The 16,773-nt window shown below is 40.2% G+C and overlaps 1 protein-coding gene across 3 annotated transcripts in view; it reads left to right on the forward strand.

The window, feature by feature from the left end:
• Mgat5 (alpha-1,6-mannosylglycoprotein 6-beta-N-acetylglucosaminyltransferase) overlaps nucleotides 1–16,773 on the forward strand; it is a 228,350-nt gene that overhangs the window by 107,376 nt on the left and 104,201 nt on the right. For all 3 annotated transcript variants that reach the window (XM_042683383.1, XM_042683384.1, XM_042683385.1), the window contains one exon: nucleotides 564–697. In XM_042683383.1, the coding sequence (XP_042539317.1) occupies nucleotides 564–697 (134 nt within the window). The remainder of the gene's footprint in view (nucleotides 1–563; nucleotides 698–16,773) is intronic.

The following is a 16,773-nucleotide window of genomic DNA, read 5'->3' on the forward strand; positions in this document are numbered from 1 at the left end:
GCTTACACAGCCATTAAGGGCCACATGGGGTCCATCCGAAAGATTTCATTACCTCCAAGATTTAATTACCTCCCGAAGGGCTCATCTCCAAATTCCATCACCATCTCAATTTGAGGACTAACTATAGTAACTATGAGGATTAACTGTGAATGTGAACTCAGACTATAGCATAAGCTTTACCCATTTCCAGCTTTGTGGTGCTTGTCATTTCGATGGCATTGGATTGTTCCTTTCTGATTCATCACCTATCTGAAGCAACTTCTGTCTACTGTGTGGTGGCTCCGGTTCTCAGGTGCACATGGGGACTTTTGAGATGGAAGCTATACTAAAACCTTAGATAGTAGATGTCCCTCAGAGATAGTGTACCTGAGGACCAGGCTTTGATTCTCCATACCACAAACAAACAAACTGATATCTTAAAAAACTTAAGATATCAGTTGTTGGCTAGCGGAATGTTTTAACTTAAAGAATTCTTTCTTGGAGAAAAGGTTAAAGCTTTTTTTCCCCTTGTGAACTTTAGGGTCCATGTTGTAGTCTCACACACAGCCCCTTTTTTCTTTCAGGTGCATGCTCCGAGTCCTTGATTCCTTCGGTACTGAACCAGAGTTCAATCATGCCAATTATGCCCAGTCGAAAGGCCACAAGACCCCCTGGGGAAAGTGGAATCTGAACCCTCAGCAGTTCTATACCATGTTCCGTGAGTATTCACCAGAATGGGCACCGAACACAGATGGGAAAATTAATTAGATAGCCATCTATTTGGGATTGTGATTGTCACAGCCCTTAGCTGAAGACGTGTGTATACTGTTTAACCTTCCCTTGGAAATAATTGATTTTTTTTCTTTAATTACAATGGAAAACCTGTGTGTTCTAGAGAAGTGTTTGACACAAATGATCATTAGAAACCATGTCAGAGAGGACTGGAGTCACAGCACCGCGCATGCCTCATGACACACTGAAATTGTTCAGTGTCCCCTTCGCGCCTAATAAGGAATGGGGTCTCTCATCTCACCCCACTTTCTAAACAGCCAATTCTTAGTTATTTAAGCACCAAATTTTGAAAGAAAACATTCTAGCCTTTCCTAAGTTGATCTTTTCTTCACTCAATTTCATACATTGCTAACTTTTGGGGAAGGGGGCAGGGGACAGTACTAGGGCTTATAAAGGGCATTGCACCTGCTAGGCAGGCCCCCTACCACTTGAGCCATACCTCCAGCTTTTCCTGTTTTCTCTCCTATTTTTTAAAACAGAGTTTCACTTTTTGGTCAGCCTTGATCCTCCTATGTACACTTTGCAGGAAGCTGGGAAAACAGGCATGCAACACTGTTTGTTTTGGTTGAGATGGAGTCTAGTGAACCTTTTTAATTTTTCTCCCCTATGGCTATCCTTAAATCACTATCCTCCTGATCACCTCCCAAAGAGCTATGAATACAGGTATGAGCACATGTTGGTGCCGTCCTGAATACTGGCCCCCAAATGACCTCTTTTTCCTTCTCTTTTTTTCGTTTTTTATTTATTTATTTATTTTCTTTTTTTTATTGTGAACATACTGTACAGAGGGGTTACAATTACATGGGCAAGATAATGAGTACATTTCTTATCAAGCATTGCTTTTTCCTTCTCTTGCTGACTTGATGTGTTACACTCGTGCTGACAGATGAGAAGCTGACTGCTCTGTTGCCAGCCTCTTCAAAATTTGGCATTTGTGGGTATTCCTGTCCCCTAGCCACCATTTCTTCCTGTTGATTTTCCTCAACTTGTCTTCCACCGTCTTTTGATGTAGCTGAGGCATGTAAAAGCCAGTCAGGAAACTTGGTAGCATCTGTGCCAAGCATAAATTTATTACCAATACACCATAGTGAAGTTGAAGTTCTCTTTTGGAAAGAAGAGCCCACATTGATGGAGGTGCTCAGAGTAGAGAATTCCCATGTTCATCCTGAGATGTCCATGGGTTACTGAGATGTTAATTGGTTTGCTTGGTTGAGGAGACACCCAAGAGATCCCTGCAGTGCCTTTTCCCCTAAAGGGTCCAGAGAACACAATGGTTGTATGCACCCCAGGGGTGCTAAGTATAAGAAGGAGGAGTTGAGAACTGAGAGGGCCACAGCTTAAAGAGCTCATGCTCTGTGTCATGTAAACGTAGAGTCCTGTTGCAAGCTGCCCCTGGAGCACAATTCAGGTCCCAGCTAATATTCAACATATTAGGTGACACATTAGGTGACATGAGATGAGAGTTAGAATTAGCCTGTGGTTTGACTTTTCTGTGACACTTGGAGAAACTGGAAAGAGGGTCACCTAGCTGCCTGAGAAGTGGCCTGTGTGTTCGCTCAGTCAAGTGAAGTAAAATGCTACTATATCCAAAATAGCCCAAACTGCCAGCATGATGTGGCAGGCTTACGCCTTCCAAGACATGGTTGTTAGCCCTATGCTTTGGTCTTGAGGAGAGAGGGTTCCAGAAAGTATGGAGTTCAGTTTTTACTGATCAGGGCTTAAACTCAGGGCCTCTAATTCTATCAGAGTTGGCCCCTATTACTTGAGCCATGACTCCAGTCCAGCCTTTTGGTAGTTAATTGTAGATGGAATATCACAGATCTTTCTGCTTGGGCCGACTTGGAATCCTGGTCCTCCAGATCTCAGCCTCTCAAGTAATTTAGGATTATAGGTCTGTGTACTCAGCTTAGACTTCTCTTTTTCAGCTGCAGAGTTTGGAGCCTTGCAAATTTGACTTTGCTTTTGTTTTTTGGGGTTTTTTTTGGTTGTGTTTTTTGTTTTTTGTATTTTCTGTTTAATGACTGGAGGATATTAGCAGTCTTAGTTGACTAAACTGAAAGAAGTTGACTATTTAAAACACAACCAAAGATGAAAACAAATTTCTTTTAGCCAGGGATGGAGGGATATGCTTCCTGATTATAACTCACAAATCAGGAAAATGAGACACATTTGACTGACTATAAACAAATTAAAAAGTACTTGCATGTCAAAATATTAACAACCACCTATAAATATCATAAGCAAACAGTATTTTGACCATATATTCATGAGTAAGTATCTGTATTGTTATTTGAATGCCATTACAGAGATATAGTTGTAAGAGCTAGGATTTTCAGTATATCAGAAATAAATACCATATAATCTTCAGTTTGCATCCAAAATATTAATGAACTTATGCTTTCTTTAACAATAAAATATTTCACTGGAGCATTATTGATTGTATTCCTTGCAACTCAGGAGGCTGAAATCCAGAGGATCAAAGCCAGTCCATGCGAAAAAAAAAAAAAAAGAAAGAAAAGTCCACATGACTCTATTTTCCAACTAACCAGCAAAAAGCTATGCTAGAGGTATGGTTCCAATGACAGAGATCCAGCTGAGTAAGCACCAGACCCTGAATTCAAACTCTAGTACTAGCAGGAAAAACAAAATACATTTAAAGTTCCATACTTTGAAAAGGATCTGAGGACTGGTAGTCAGACTGATATTCTCTAAATGTATTTTCTGATTCTAAAAAAAAAAAAAAAAAGCCTCTTCCTAGAACAATAGCCAGTCACAGCTTGGGACAAGGGAGTATTTAAGATTAGTATTATACCAGAAGGCAAAGCAGCTAAGAATGATTCCAGTGGTGCAGGTTGGGGGGACAAAAGACCCCAAAGTGCAGTTGCTTAAGCATCAAAGAACACTGCAACAGACTGCAGTCAAACAATTGAGAAATGACCAGAGGGTCCAGGGTGAATAGCCATGCAGGAAAACTCCACAGAATGCAGTCTGTCACTTTTGTAAGTTGCTAGGACACACCACTCATGACTGCAAACTCAAGTGGAAAAAAACAAAATCCCAGATTTGATATTCCTGTCTTTTTAGCACAAATGATAGCTGAACATAATCAAATGGTTGATGAGAAAAAGTTGTTAATCATGGGAAAATCAGAGCTAATAAATGCAACGGGAATGAGGAATTAGAAAATCAGCATTTTGAAACTTAATGAGTGGAGCAAGACATCATCAGTGCCTGCAAAACCCATCAAGGAACAGGTTGATGGAAAACTCTCATGGATGAAGCTGTCTTGAATGGAGGAAATATGGAAATGAGGATGGAAATAAAGCAGTTTGAGACATTCATCATGTTGAGCTGTCTGGGCTGGAGAATATGCTACAGAAAACAGTATCTTCTGTACCCCACAGCTCCAAACCCCCACAGTAAACTTGGATGCTCCCTTATCAGGGGTCTCTTTTCCACATGACAGAGTAGAGTTCCATACAGCTGGTGACTGTGGCTGTTCTAGTGGTCTGAAGAGAAAGACTATTTCCTCGAGCCTAAGAAGACAATGTCAGGGCTGGGTGTGTTAATACATACCTGTAATCCCAGCTACTCTCTAGGCGAAGGCAGGATCATAGTACGAGATCAGCTCAGATGAAAAAAAAAAAATGTTAGATGCTGTTCATCTCAAAAAAAAAAAAAAAAAAACAAGCTGAGCATGTGGGGAACTTTTATAAACCTTTTTACTGGGGTGGCGGAGGGAGGAAGATCACAGTCCAAGTCTGAAGCTGAAACAGTGCTAAGACTTATCTGAAAAAAAAACTAAAGCAAAACAGAGCTGGAGGCCATAGTTCAAGTGGTAGAGTTCAAACAAAGCCCAGTAGCATGGAAGGAAGCGAGGGAGGGAGGGAGGGAAAGAGAGAGAGAAAGGGAAGAGGGTAGAAAGGAAGCAGGGAAGGAGAGAATGCAGGGAGGGAGTCAAAATTTTTATTCCCTTTTTGAAATGAAACAAACTTGTGCGTGTTTTATATATGTACTGATAGTAATCATTATGTAATTGTATAAATATACGTATAAATACGATCACATCGAGGGCATCAAGACTCATGCACTTACATTGTTTTCTGTTCTTGGAGTGCTGAATGAAAAGTTTGTAGTGTGGAAAAGCAAGGTTGTACATGTGAAATGGATTCCACAAGTCCAACCTCTTAGGAGGTTTCACAGCGTTCTGGCACAGGTGCAGCAGCGTACCTCACATAACATAAAGACATAAACAGATGGTTCCATGCTTCAGAAGTGAAAGAAAATAAGCTGGACTGGCACATGCTTACTTTCTTTAATATTCAGGCTGCATTTCTTATTTTAAGGCTTTCATTCCTGCTCTGACTTACTTCTCGCTAAACCCGTAGGGTTTCTACAAGTTGAGAAGCCTTGTTTTTAGGTGTGAATTTTCACTCATATCTCAGATGTTCACTGGGATGAGCCTCTGCTGTATTCTGTTGGCACTTGGGTGTTTCAGAGTGCACCAATGTGAATTCTCCCTGCTACCTTCCAAAGCAACTTCCACAGGGACCAGGTGGCCAGGACACGAGACCATTTGAGGAGGCTAGTAAGTCTGGTTGTTGCTCCTTCTCATCTCTTTTTCTGTGTCACCCTGGATTCCACACTAGGCACTGGCCTCCACAACTAATTCTCAAAAGCCCAGCTTGGGTTAAACTCTTCCTTCCCATCCTGAATCCCTTTTTTCTGCCCATGGCTTTTGTGCAGACTCTATAGCAAAGTGGTATCAACCTCTGGCCTCAACAGCCTTCCCTTCTCTTCCTTCTTGAATACTTCCCAGATCCCTTTGAAGACCCCAGACTCCTCACCTCTCTGCCTCCTTCAAGTCACCATTACAGCAAAATGTGTTTTCTTTAAGACTCTATTTTAGGGACTTTTTCTCTTTCCAATCGAATCTAAATAGAAGGATCAACACATTACACCAACAATGAATTACCTCCCCATATAAAAGGCCCATGTTAGCATAGAGTAGCCATCTACTATCTGTGTGTATAGTGCTGGGAATCAAACCCAAGGCCTTATATATGCTAGGTAGCCGCTTTACTATTGAGCTACTTCCCCAGCCCATGTATATTTTTACATGAAATATTTTACATTTTACTTTATACATGCTAAACTTTCACATCAGATTTTCCACTTAGTGTATCCAACTCCTTCTGATGATTCTACTCAGACTTGAAAAGCATTTCCAATACTGTTTTAGTTTCTTAACTTGTATTTCTTTGGAATACTTTGATGTTTCTTGTAGAGAATTAACTGTGGCCTTTCTCTGCTCTCTGGGTTGGCTTTAAATCTATGTATCATTTCTGTCTGACTTGTTTTAGGCTTCCAAAGACAGTCTTCATTTTTCCCCCATAGTCTCAAATATGGCATGTGATACTTGGGTTAACACTTAAGAAAAAAATAGACCCACAAAGAAAAGTGAAATAGAGAAAGCATTTTCCTATTATGCTTAAAGGAGAAAACTAAAGCCCTAAAATTCATGACTTACTCTGTGCATTATCTCCTACTTGAATAGCTCTAATTATCCATACAACACCCACTTTCACCACTTCTGCTGGCTTATAAAAACATTGGCTGGGATAAAAAAAATATTCTTAATTGAATATTTTTCTGGCTTTCCCTGGAGACCGTGGCTGAACGAGGCAGTGGCATCCATGATGAGACTTTGGCCTCTTGGTTTCACACTAGCTCAGCTCATACCTCATTTTCCTATCCTGAAAAAGTATCAGTAAGTTTTGAAACTGAGGCCTCTTGGTAACTTCTCTCTTTGTATATGTCCATGGACAATTTCCCTTTGCCTAAGCCAAGTCTATATAGGGTTTATTTTATTTAAGTGACTGCGATGGTTTGACCTTCTGAGTGCTTCATGTTGAGTGTTTCTTAGAAGGTTCCAAGTTTGAGACAGAAAGACAGAGCTAAAAAGAGGAAGTTGAATGAAGGAGAAACTGTGGAACCTGAGGTTTTTCTCATGTAACTTCTGAAGACTTAATTTTTTTTTAATGTTTCTGTATCACTGTAACATGATCCTTACTGGGTGTTCTAGAGGTGATGAAGCTTGAGTAGCCTTTGTTTTTCCTTATGAGAGTGAATTCTTTCCTTATGTGAATTTGTGTTACACTGGAATCTTAGTTGTTGGTTTTATCCAGTTGTCCTAACACATGCCTCTTGATATCTGTGACTCTGTAAGCACAGTCTTATTTTCAGAGGGGCCAGGGGGGTATCACACCCCTCCACTTAAACAAGAACTAGATTCAGAATCCAGGGACACCTGACCTGCTTATCCTAAGACTCACACCTGGGTATTTTTCCTTTTGTCTTTGCTGTTGATGGTAGTACTGGGATTTGAACTCAAAGTCTTGTGCTTGCTAGATAGGCACTCTCCTACTTGAACCACGGCCTCAGACCTTTTACTTTTAGTCCTTAAGTCTACCCTGGTTCCTACATCTGTGTCCTGTGTCCTTCTGGCTTCTCTTATGCTGTCTTGCCTCATAGATTTGAGGCGTCATTTAGAATGTCAAGTTTTCTCTGGCATCCCGGCCAGTGCTTATCCTGTAGCCATTGTACCCCCATGATGTCCCAACATGTACATCCACATGAGTCCTGCTCTTCCTTTGAAAGCCTTCCTGCAGCCAGCACTCTTGAATTTGGTCCTCACAGGACCAGGTTCATCCCAGATCCCACACTGTACACTCCACCAACATGATCCCTGCTGGGTCCTCCGGCCTTCACAGCATTAATGTTAAATGAATTCTGTGTTGAATTAATAAAGAACCTATAGACTCAGTTTTCTTCAGTGAAGTTAATTAAAACACAAGTCAGAACATGACACTACTCCACAGGCCATGGCTCCCATACCTCTTGCTATAGGGAAAATAATCCATTCCATGGGGTCCTGTATGGTCCTGTGTGGTCTGTACCCCCTGCTTTTCTCCTTCCCTCCCTCTCCCCTCCCCCATTCTTCTCTTCCGCCTCCTTTTTCTCTCCCCTCCCTCCCCTCCTCCTCTCTCTTTCCTGTACCCCTCATGGGGCTTGAACTCAGGACTTGCACACTGTCCTTGAGCTTTTATGCTCAAGTGCTCTACCACTTGAGCCACAGTCAGGATGGAGGGCTCGAGGCCTTTATATTGCAACATCAGAACAGAACAGTAACTTATGGACCAAAGATTTAGCCTGACCAAATAAGAATGAGCTCATTTACAAATGAGCCAGGTCCTTTCCTGCGGGTGGTGAACCTGTGGCTATATCTAAGGAGCACTTGTTCCCCTGCCCGATTTTATGTTCAGGGCATGATGGGCAAAGAAGCAATTTGTGACTCAAATGGCCTGTGGGGCCTTTGCTGCAGAGCTGAAGGGCTCCTGCCTTTGAATTGTAAGCAGGCCCGTAGTAATAGGGTCAGCCTTGCCGCTCCTCCTGTCTGAGTCGCAGCCTTCTGAGTGATGCTCTAAGGAGTCCGGGCCATTCTAAATTGTTTTTTGACACTTGAAGAATTTTCTCCTTGTGCCTTCTGCGAAGAGTTTCCACATTCATCTTTCAGTTCAACTGTGTTACAGCTTCCGTAGTCAGCACCCCAGCCTCTGCTTCAAATCACCTAGCATCAGCACCATTTTTGAAAATCAGTTACATCCGCATCAATATAAAGTTTTAGAGTACACTATTAATACAGACTTTATTTTTATCTCTAGTTGTACAAAGGAGTTGCCATTCAACAAAGCAATTTGTGAATACAGGGTGTCTTGATCATTGTCACCCCTTCCAACACGCTCACCCATCCCTCCAAACCCAGGGTTTCCCCCTCAATTTTCTTAATTTTGTAGGATATGTAATGAGGTATTGGGTTTTTTTGTTTTTTGTTTTTGTGGGGTTTTTTTGGGGGGGGGGCGTTGGGGGTTGCTATTATCAAAGCAGTTTGATCAGGTCTTTTTCTGTCATACTTGTTTTCATCATCATTGAAACCAACAGGAACTTGATGTCCATATGGCAGCTAAATTTCTCCCAAATTGGGTGTGTGCATGCGCATGCATGCACGCCTGCACCTGTGCATGTGTGCACATACACAAATGCTGGTACTAGGGCTTGAACTTGTCCTGGGTGTGGTCCCTTGACATTTTACTCAAGGAAGGCTGACACTCTACCTCTTTGAGGCATAGCACCAATTCTGGCTTTCTGGTGGTTTATTGGAGATAAGAGTCTTGTGGATTTTCCTGCCCGGGTTGGCTTTGAACCATGATCCTTAGATCTCAGCCTCTTAAGTAACTAGGATTATAGGTGAGAGCCACCAATGCCCAGCCTAGCCCAACATTTTTTATAGCATACTCAAAACTACAAGAGTGGGTGAAATGTATCCTAGAAACGCACTACCAAGACTTCATAGTCCATTAATTGTCCTATGACACGTCATAGGACATGTCATTTCTTTAGCCACCAAAAAAAAAAAAGCTGTAGGTCCTTTGGCATGACATCATTAAGCAGAGTTGAATTTTATCAAAAGCTTATTTCATTTGTCTCTGTTTCATAGATGACATTGGATTTTTTTTTCCTCTAGCTGAATATGCTTATTGAAGGGATTATCTACCTATGCTTGTCTCATTCACTGGTATAACCCTGAATCCTAAGTTGTAGCCTGACTCCTAGTCAGTGCTCAATTAATGTGCTATGTGTTGAATGAAAGACAATAAACAGAATCCTGTGATGCTAGCTAGGATTTTAATGTTTCTGTAATTTGTTTCCCTTCTTTCCAGTATCTACTTTGTGGCCTAAATAAAAAGATACATTAATCTTATCAACTTGGGAAATATTATATTGAGCACCTATAATATGGACCTGGACCTGGTCTAGATTCTGGGATAGAGAAGTACAATATGTTGGTTACTGATTAATTTCAAGAGTGGGCCTTGATTTTGGAGCTACAGTGCAAAGAGCATTGATGTTAGAGATTGTTTAAGCCTAGCTTTTTACTGAAGATCTGTCTGCAATGCATTTAATTAGGTGTTTAGCATGGATTTAGTCATGCATTCAAAAAATATTTACTTGTTCAAGCACACTGGCTCAAGCCTATAATCCCAGCTATTTGAGAGACAATGATCAGGGAAATCGCAGTTGAAAAATGATTGGAAGCATGTTGCATGCATGTCATCCCAAGCTATAGGGGGAGAGGTGGCATGTGCCTTTTATCTTAGGGACAAAGGGAAGCACAAATAGGAAGGTCACAGCCCATGAGAGCTGAAGCGTAAAGTGACACCCTATCTCAAGGATAACCAGTACACAAATGGTGCGGGGGAGTGGCTCAAGTAATAGAGCACCTCTTTACTTCATTCCTACTGTGCTACATACTCGAGGGAAACATGGCTCAGTGATCATAAATAATATAGTTTGACAGGGAGACATTACTATGGGCTAAGGGCTGTAGCTTTTCATGGTCTATGAGAGCCACCGAGGGGTGCTTATCCGTCTTGGAGAGTCAGGAAATCTCTCTATCAGGAGGTGATGTGAGCTGAGATTTCAAGGGAGGGAGAAATGATAGACATGCCAGACATATCCTAGCCAGGAGATAAGATAAAGATAGAAAAGCCCAAGTAGGTCAGCCTGGAGCAGAGGTAACACTAGAGGCTTGGCCAGAAACAACATTGGAATGAGGGCTACACTGGGCTCTGTGTCGTCTGAAGGACGTGATAGTTTTTCACAGGAAATTGCCTTCATTACAGTTTTCTTTCAAAGCAGTATTTTGACAATGTCTAGCAATATGGAGGGTGGATTGGGGTTAGTTAGGACCAGTGTGAAAGGGATGAAAGGAGTGAGTGACAGGTACATGGAGACTGCTTCAGTGATAAACTTGAAACTTCCTAAACTTCCTGTCTCAGAGTGTATTAGATTGGATGTCTGTCAAGTTAGCTTAGTGATAGGGTTTGTTTGGTTTTGTCTCTGGGTATTAACACTGGCTCTATGCCAGGAAGGATATCTTTACATCTTAGCTCTAATTGCTACCATTCTCAGAGAAGGTGTCCTCATACTGGCACATGGGGGACCAGTCACAGTTCTTCACTTCCATCCTGCCAGGTTAGTGGCTCTGACTAGTCTTTGAGAAACCATAGTGTTGGGACCTGGGTCTTGAACCTGTCTTTCAGCACATGCTTGGTCAGGTAAGTTCCTCTATGTTATGGGCTCATTCCTGCAGGCCTGGCATGTGGAGAGAATCATGGGCCCAAACTGGCCCCATGACAACACCTGGAGGAGCAGAACTGCTTGGGTTGAGGGATGCGTGGTGGGGTATTCGCATTCTCATGAAACAGAATCAGCTCACACACTGCAATTCTGAAGTATTAGGCTGCTTTTCCAAGGTCGGTGAGTTGTGCTTAGAACCTGGAACTATATCGGTGATCCATTGTGTAAGTGGGAAAAAGGCATTTACAAGAGTAGATATAATAAGATACATTCTTAGTTTCAGTATTTTAAAAAAAAAAAAAAAAAGGTCCATAAGCCTAGGGGGAAAAGCCCACTAATTGTGGATATTTTTAGGCTATTTCAACTGTTAAGTAGCTTCTTCTTTTTTTTTTTTTTTGTCTTTCTGTTATCTGGGAGGGATGGGGGAGGAGGAGTACTTTATACTGAGGCTGTTTTTCAGTTACCAGGAAAGCCAATAGAAGTATTTATATTTAGGGGAATGAAAACTTATTGCTGAAGTCTTGGAAAAAAAAAAAAAAAACAACTCTTAGGACTGATAGAAGCAGGCTAGAGACAGGAGGAAGTTGTTGGATATGAAGTCCCCAGGACTTGGTGACAGCTGGCTAAGAGGACGAAGGAGTGAACCAGGCTGGCTGTGGGCCTGCTGCTCTTGATGACCAAGTGATATGAGTGTAAAGCAACATTCTTAGAGTGGTTGGAACTTTGGGGTAAAAAAAGAAAAAAAAAATAGCCCTTTGCCAGGGGCTTGTGGCTCATGCCTGTAATCCTATCTACTCAGGAGGCTGAGATGTGAGATTCAAAGCCTACCCAGACAGGAAACTCTGTAAGACTCTTTATCTCCAATTAACCACCAGAAAACTGGAAGTGGCACTGTGGCTCAAAGTAGTCGAGCGTGAGCCTTGAGCAAAAGAGCTTGAGGACAGTACCCAGGCCTTGAGGTCAAGCCCCAAGACTGAAAGAAAAACAGCCTTTTAGGATTGATGCATTTGAAAGAAAGGCTAATTTAATTTACTAGGTATTGGTACTCAGGATCTCACACTTGCTAACAGCGACTAAGTGAGACATACTTTTAGCCCTTTTTTTTACTAGTTTTTTTCAGTACTCACCCTTCCTGCAAGGACCACAATCTACCTATACTGTTCTCATTGTTAGAATGGCAAGCACATACCACCACATCTTGCTTCTTTACTAAATTAAGATGGAGTCTCATAGACTTTTCTGTCCAGGCTGTCCTGGAACTGCAGTTTCCTGTGTGGCTTAGGATGACAGGAACATACCACAGCACACAGCTGGGGGTTGAAAAGTGGTCTCATGAACCTTTCCACACAATCTGGTCTCTAACTATGATCCTACTGTTCTCAGTCTCTGAAGTAGACATGAGCCACCAGCACCTGTCTATAAACTTAGTAACCTCCTGAAGGGTAGAAACTCTGTTGTAATCATTCAGTTACTAGTATACAACATGGTTATAGAATGCATGTTCTAAAATCTTTGCCATTGGCTGAATTATTCCAGTGAATCTAATCATATATAATTATTATATTTTATAATGTATTATATCTATATATTTATATATGCATATTTATAGATATGTAACAAGCTGTGCATAGTACATGGAATAGAAAATGTGGCCCACTGTGTAAGTAGAAAAAGAAAAAGAAAATGTATAAATACATATTTATATACACTTTTAAAATAGGGGTGCATAATATGTAGATATTATGCGCACATATTATGTGCTATATATTTGTGAAGTACAGTGTAATGTTTCAATTGATAAAGGTGCTTCCAAATTGCTTAAAACAGTGCTTTTCTTCACAAGTTTGGCTTATTTGAAGGTCATTGTACATGTAAATGTTTAGCCAATCTCCAGGTTGTAGTTTGTAAGAAATGCAGCCTAAACCCATATACATATCACAGAAGTTTCTCATAGAATGTTGGGAATACCATGTGTATTCTGTGTCACCATGTGCATTCTGCATATCTCATGTGATTTACCCCATAGTTCAGAGCCCAGAATATAAAGTGTGTGGACTTTAACTGTATATTAGAGGGACTTACAAAGACCAGCCCCTCTGACTCTGGATTCCAGCATTGTCCCTTCCTAATGTGTGATCTTGTGCAGTTTTTAAGTATTCTTTTTTTTTCTCATCTGAACAAACATCTTATAGGAGTGTTTTCCTTAACATAGGACTTGGAATAAAATCAGAAATAATCAGCTATTTTTTTGATCCCACTTATCTTCTGAGATGGACTTGATTACTCAACATACAGAATTTTCTACATTTCATTTGTGATGAGATTTCTTTGATTTACCTTGTAAAATCAATATCCCCATCTTAAGGCAGACCAAGAAAGAAAGCCTGGGCTGAGGTGAGGTCTGGATGAAAAGTTCACTTCAGTACCCTCAGCCTGGACTTGTCACTTTTTCTTCATTGTAAGATGTGTATAAGGAGAAAGAGATGCAGGGTCTCAAACAGGAAGAACACACAAAAATAGAGGCAGTACATACCTCACTAAGAGGTGAGATTAGTACTCTGAGAACCAACATTGAATCCATAAATGAGTCCATTTTCTCCATGCAAACCACAATGGAAGCCATAGTTAACAGAGTGAATGAAATGGAATGTAGAGTGTCAGATACAGAAGACAGAATACATCAACTGAACCACAGCATCACAAATATGGAAAAGTCACTTAAATTATGCCAAAGGGAAATCCAAGAGTAAGCGGATAGTGCCAAGAAATTTAACCTTCATATAATTGGAGTGGACGAAGGTGAGGAATATCAAAGCAAGGGAATGCAACACCTATTCAACAAGATTATCAATAAAAATTCCCCCATCTTAAAAAAGATCATCTTACCTATATAACAGAAGCATATAGAACACCTAACAAGCAGGATCTGAGGAGAAACACTTCTAGACACATTATAGTAAAAATGGTAGATCTGAATCAAAAGGAACAATCTTGCATGCAGCAAAAACAAAGAAGGAGCTATATTACAATGGGAAAAAAATTAGAATCACTGCAGATCTCTCCACACAGACACTGAATGCAAGAAAGCCCTGGGAAAGCACCATCCGAACCCTGAGAACCAATAACTGCCAGCACAGACTAATATACTGGCAAAGCTAGCATTCACATTCGCTGTAGAAATGAAAAATTTTAATAGTAAAGAAAAACTAAATGAATTCATCAAAAATAAGCCAGCATTACAAAGAATACTAAGAGGGGAAACACAACCTGAAGAAAGCAACCAGGAACGGGACCCAGACCAGACGGGTATAGAAGTCTAACTTAGCACATGAGGAAAGGAAAGAAGAAAAACTTAGGAAAACAGGGAATGACAGGAACCACAATGCATCTCTCTATAATAACCATAAATATCAGTGGACTTAATTCACCAATCAAAAGAAAAAGAACTGCAGATTGCATCAGAAAACATGACGCATCCATCTGTTGCCTTCAGGAGACCCACCTCTCATCCAAACATACAAACAAACTCAGAGTGAAGGGTTGGAGAAAGATCTACCAAGCAAATGACCCCAGTAAGAAAGCAGGAGTCGCTATCCTGATATCTGACAAAATTAAAATCAGTACAAAAAGATAGGAAGGACACTACATATTAATACAGGGAACAATCCAAGAGGAGGATATTACTGTTATCATCTTATACTCCGCAAACATTGGAGCACCCAAATATGTTAAGCAAATACTCTCAAACTTACAGAATAAAATAGATCCCAATACGATAATACGAGGTGACTTTAACACCCCACTCTCACCAAAGGACAGGTCGACCAACCAGAGAATTGACAAAGAAGCTACCGAATTAAGTGAGGCCATACTTCAATCTGAATTAACTGACATCTACTGAGTATTTCACCCTAAAACAACACAGTACACATTCTTCCCAGCAGCTCTTGGAACTTTCTCCAAAATAGACCATATCATAGTTCATGCAAGGAACTTAAACAAATACAAGAGGATCGACATAATCCCCTGTATCCTATCCTCCTATCCGACCACAGTGGAATCAAGCTAGTTCTCAATAACAAAGCATACCACAGAAATTACTCAAATACATGGAAATTAACAGCACACTTCTAAGCAACACCTGGGTAACAGAAGAAATTAGAGAAGAAATTTAGAAGTTCCTACAAATTCAATGAAAATGAAGACACATCACAAAGAAACCTGTGGGACACAGCAAAAGCGGTCTTGAGGGGCAAATTTATCACCCTCAGTTCCCACATCAAGAAAATAGAGACAGACCAAGTAAATAATCTCATGTTGCAATGAAAATAGCTAGAAAAACATGAAAAAAAATGGAACCTAAAGTTACTAGACAAAGCCAAATAATCAAAGTAAGAGCGGAAATTAACGAGATAGAGAATAGGAAAATTATAAATAAAATTAATAAAACAAAAAGCTGGTTCTTTGAAAAAATAAATAAAATTGATAGACCTTTGGCAAGATTAAGAAGAGAGGAAACCCAAATTAACAAGATCAGGGATGCCACAGGAAAAATCACAACAAATACCCAAGATTTCCAAACAATTACAAAGAACTGTTTTCAAAAGTTATACTCTCTAAAGGGAGAAAACCTAGCAGAAATGGATGCATTTTTAAAGAAACTGAGACCAAAACTGCTCAAACTGCCCAAACAAGTAGGAAATCAATTAAATAAGCCAATATCTTACAACGAGATACAGGAACCAATCAGAAGTCTTCCAACAAGGAAAAGCCCAGGACCACATGGATTCACAACGGAATTCTATAAGACCTTTAAAGAAGAACTAATACCCATACTCAAGCTCTTCAGAGAAGCAGAGAAGGAGGGAGCTATCCCAAACTCATTCTGCAATGCCAATATCACACTCATCCCCAAGCCAGGCAAAGACCCAACCAAAAAAGAGAACTACAGACCAATCTCCTTGATGAACACAGATGCAAAGATCCTTAACAAAATTAGCTAACAGAATCCAGAAACACATAAAAAAAATCATATACTACAACCAGGTTGACTTCATCCCAAAGATGCAGGGATGGTTTAACATACATAAATCAATAAATGTAATCCAACACATCAACAGAGCCAAGGTCAAGAATCACATGATTATCTCCACATATGCCAAAAAGGCTTTTGATCAAATACAACATTCATTCATGTTAAAAAGCTCTGGAGAAAATAGGAATAGATAGAACATTCCTTTAAAACAATAAAAGCCATATACGACAGACCAATAGCCAATATTATACTTAATGGGGGAAAAACTACAACCAATTCTAAAATCAGGAACAAGGCAAGGATGCCCACTGTCTCCACTTCTCTTCAATATAGTCCTGAACCCTTAGCCAGAGCAATAAGGCAAGAAAAAGACATTAAAGGGATCTGCATAGGGAAAGAAATTAAACTATCCCTTTTTTGCAGATGACATGGTACTATACTTTCATGATCCCAAAAATTCTATCCCCAAACTCTTAGAAGGATACAAAATCAACCCACAAAAATCAGTTGCCTTCCTGCACACTGACAACGTACACACAGAGAGGGAAATAAAGGGAGCAACCCCATTCACAATAACCTCCCCAAAAAAAAAAAGATTTAGGAATTAACCTAACAAAAGATGTAAAAGAACTATTTAATGAAAACTATAAAAACTTAAAGAAAGAAATTACAGAAGATACCAGAAATGGAAAGACCTTCCATGCTCTTGGATAGACAGACTTAATATAGTAAAAATGGCAATACTGTCAAAATGTATATATAAATTC

Source organism: Dipodomys spectabilis, unplaced genomic scaffold (genome assembly GCF_019054845.1).
Source record: "Dipodomys spectabilis isolate Male_0828 unplaced genomic scaffold, ASM1905484v1 ptg000081l, whole genome shotgun sequence".
Lineage (NCBI taxonomy): Eukaryota > Metazoa > Chordata > Mammalia > Rodentia > Heteromyidae > Dipodomys > Dipodomys spectabilis.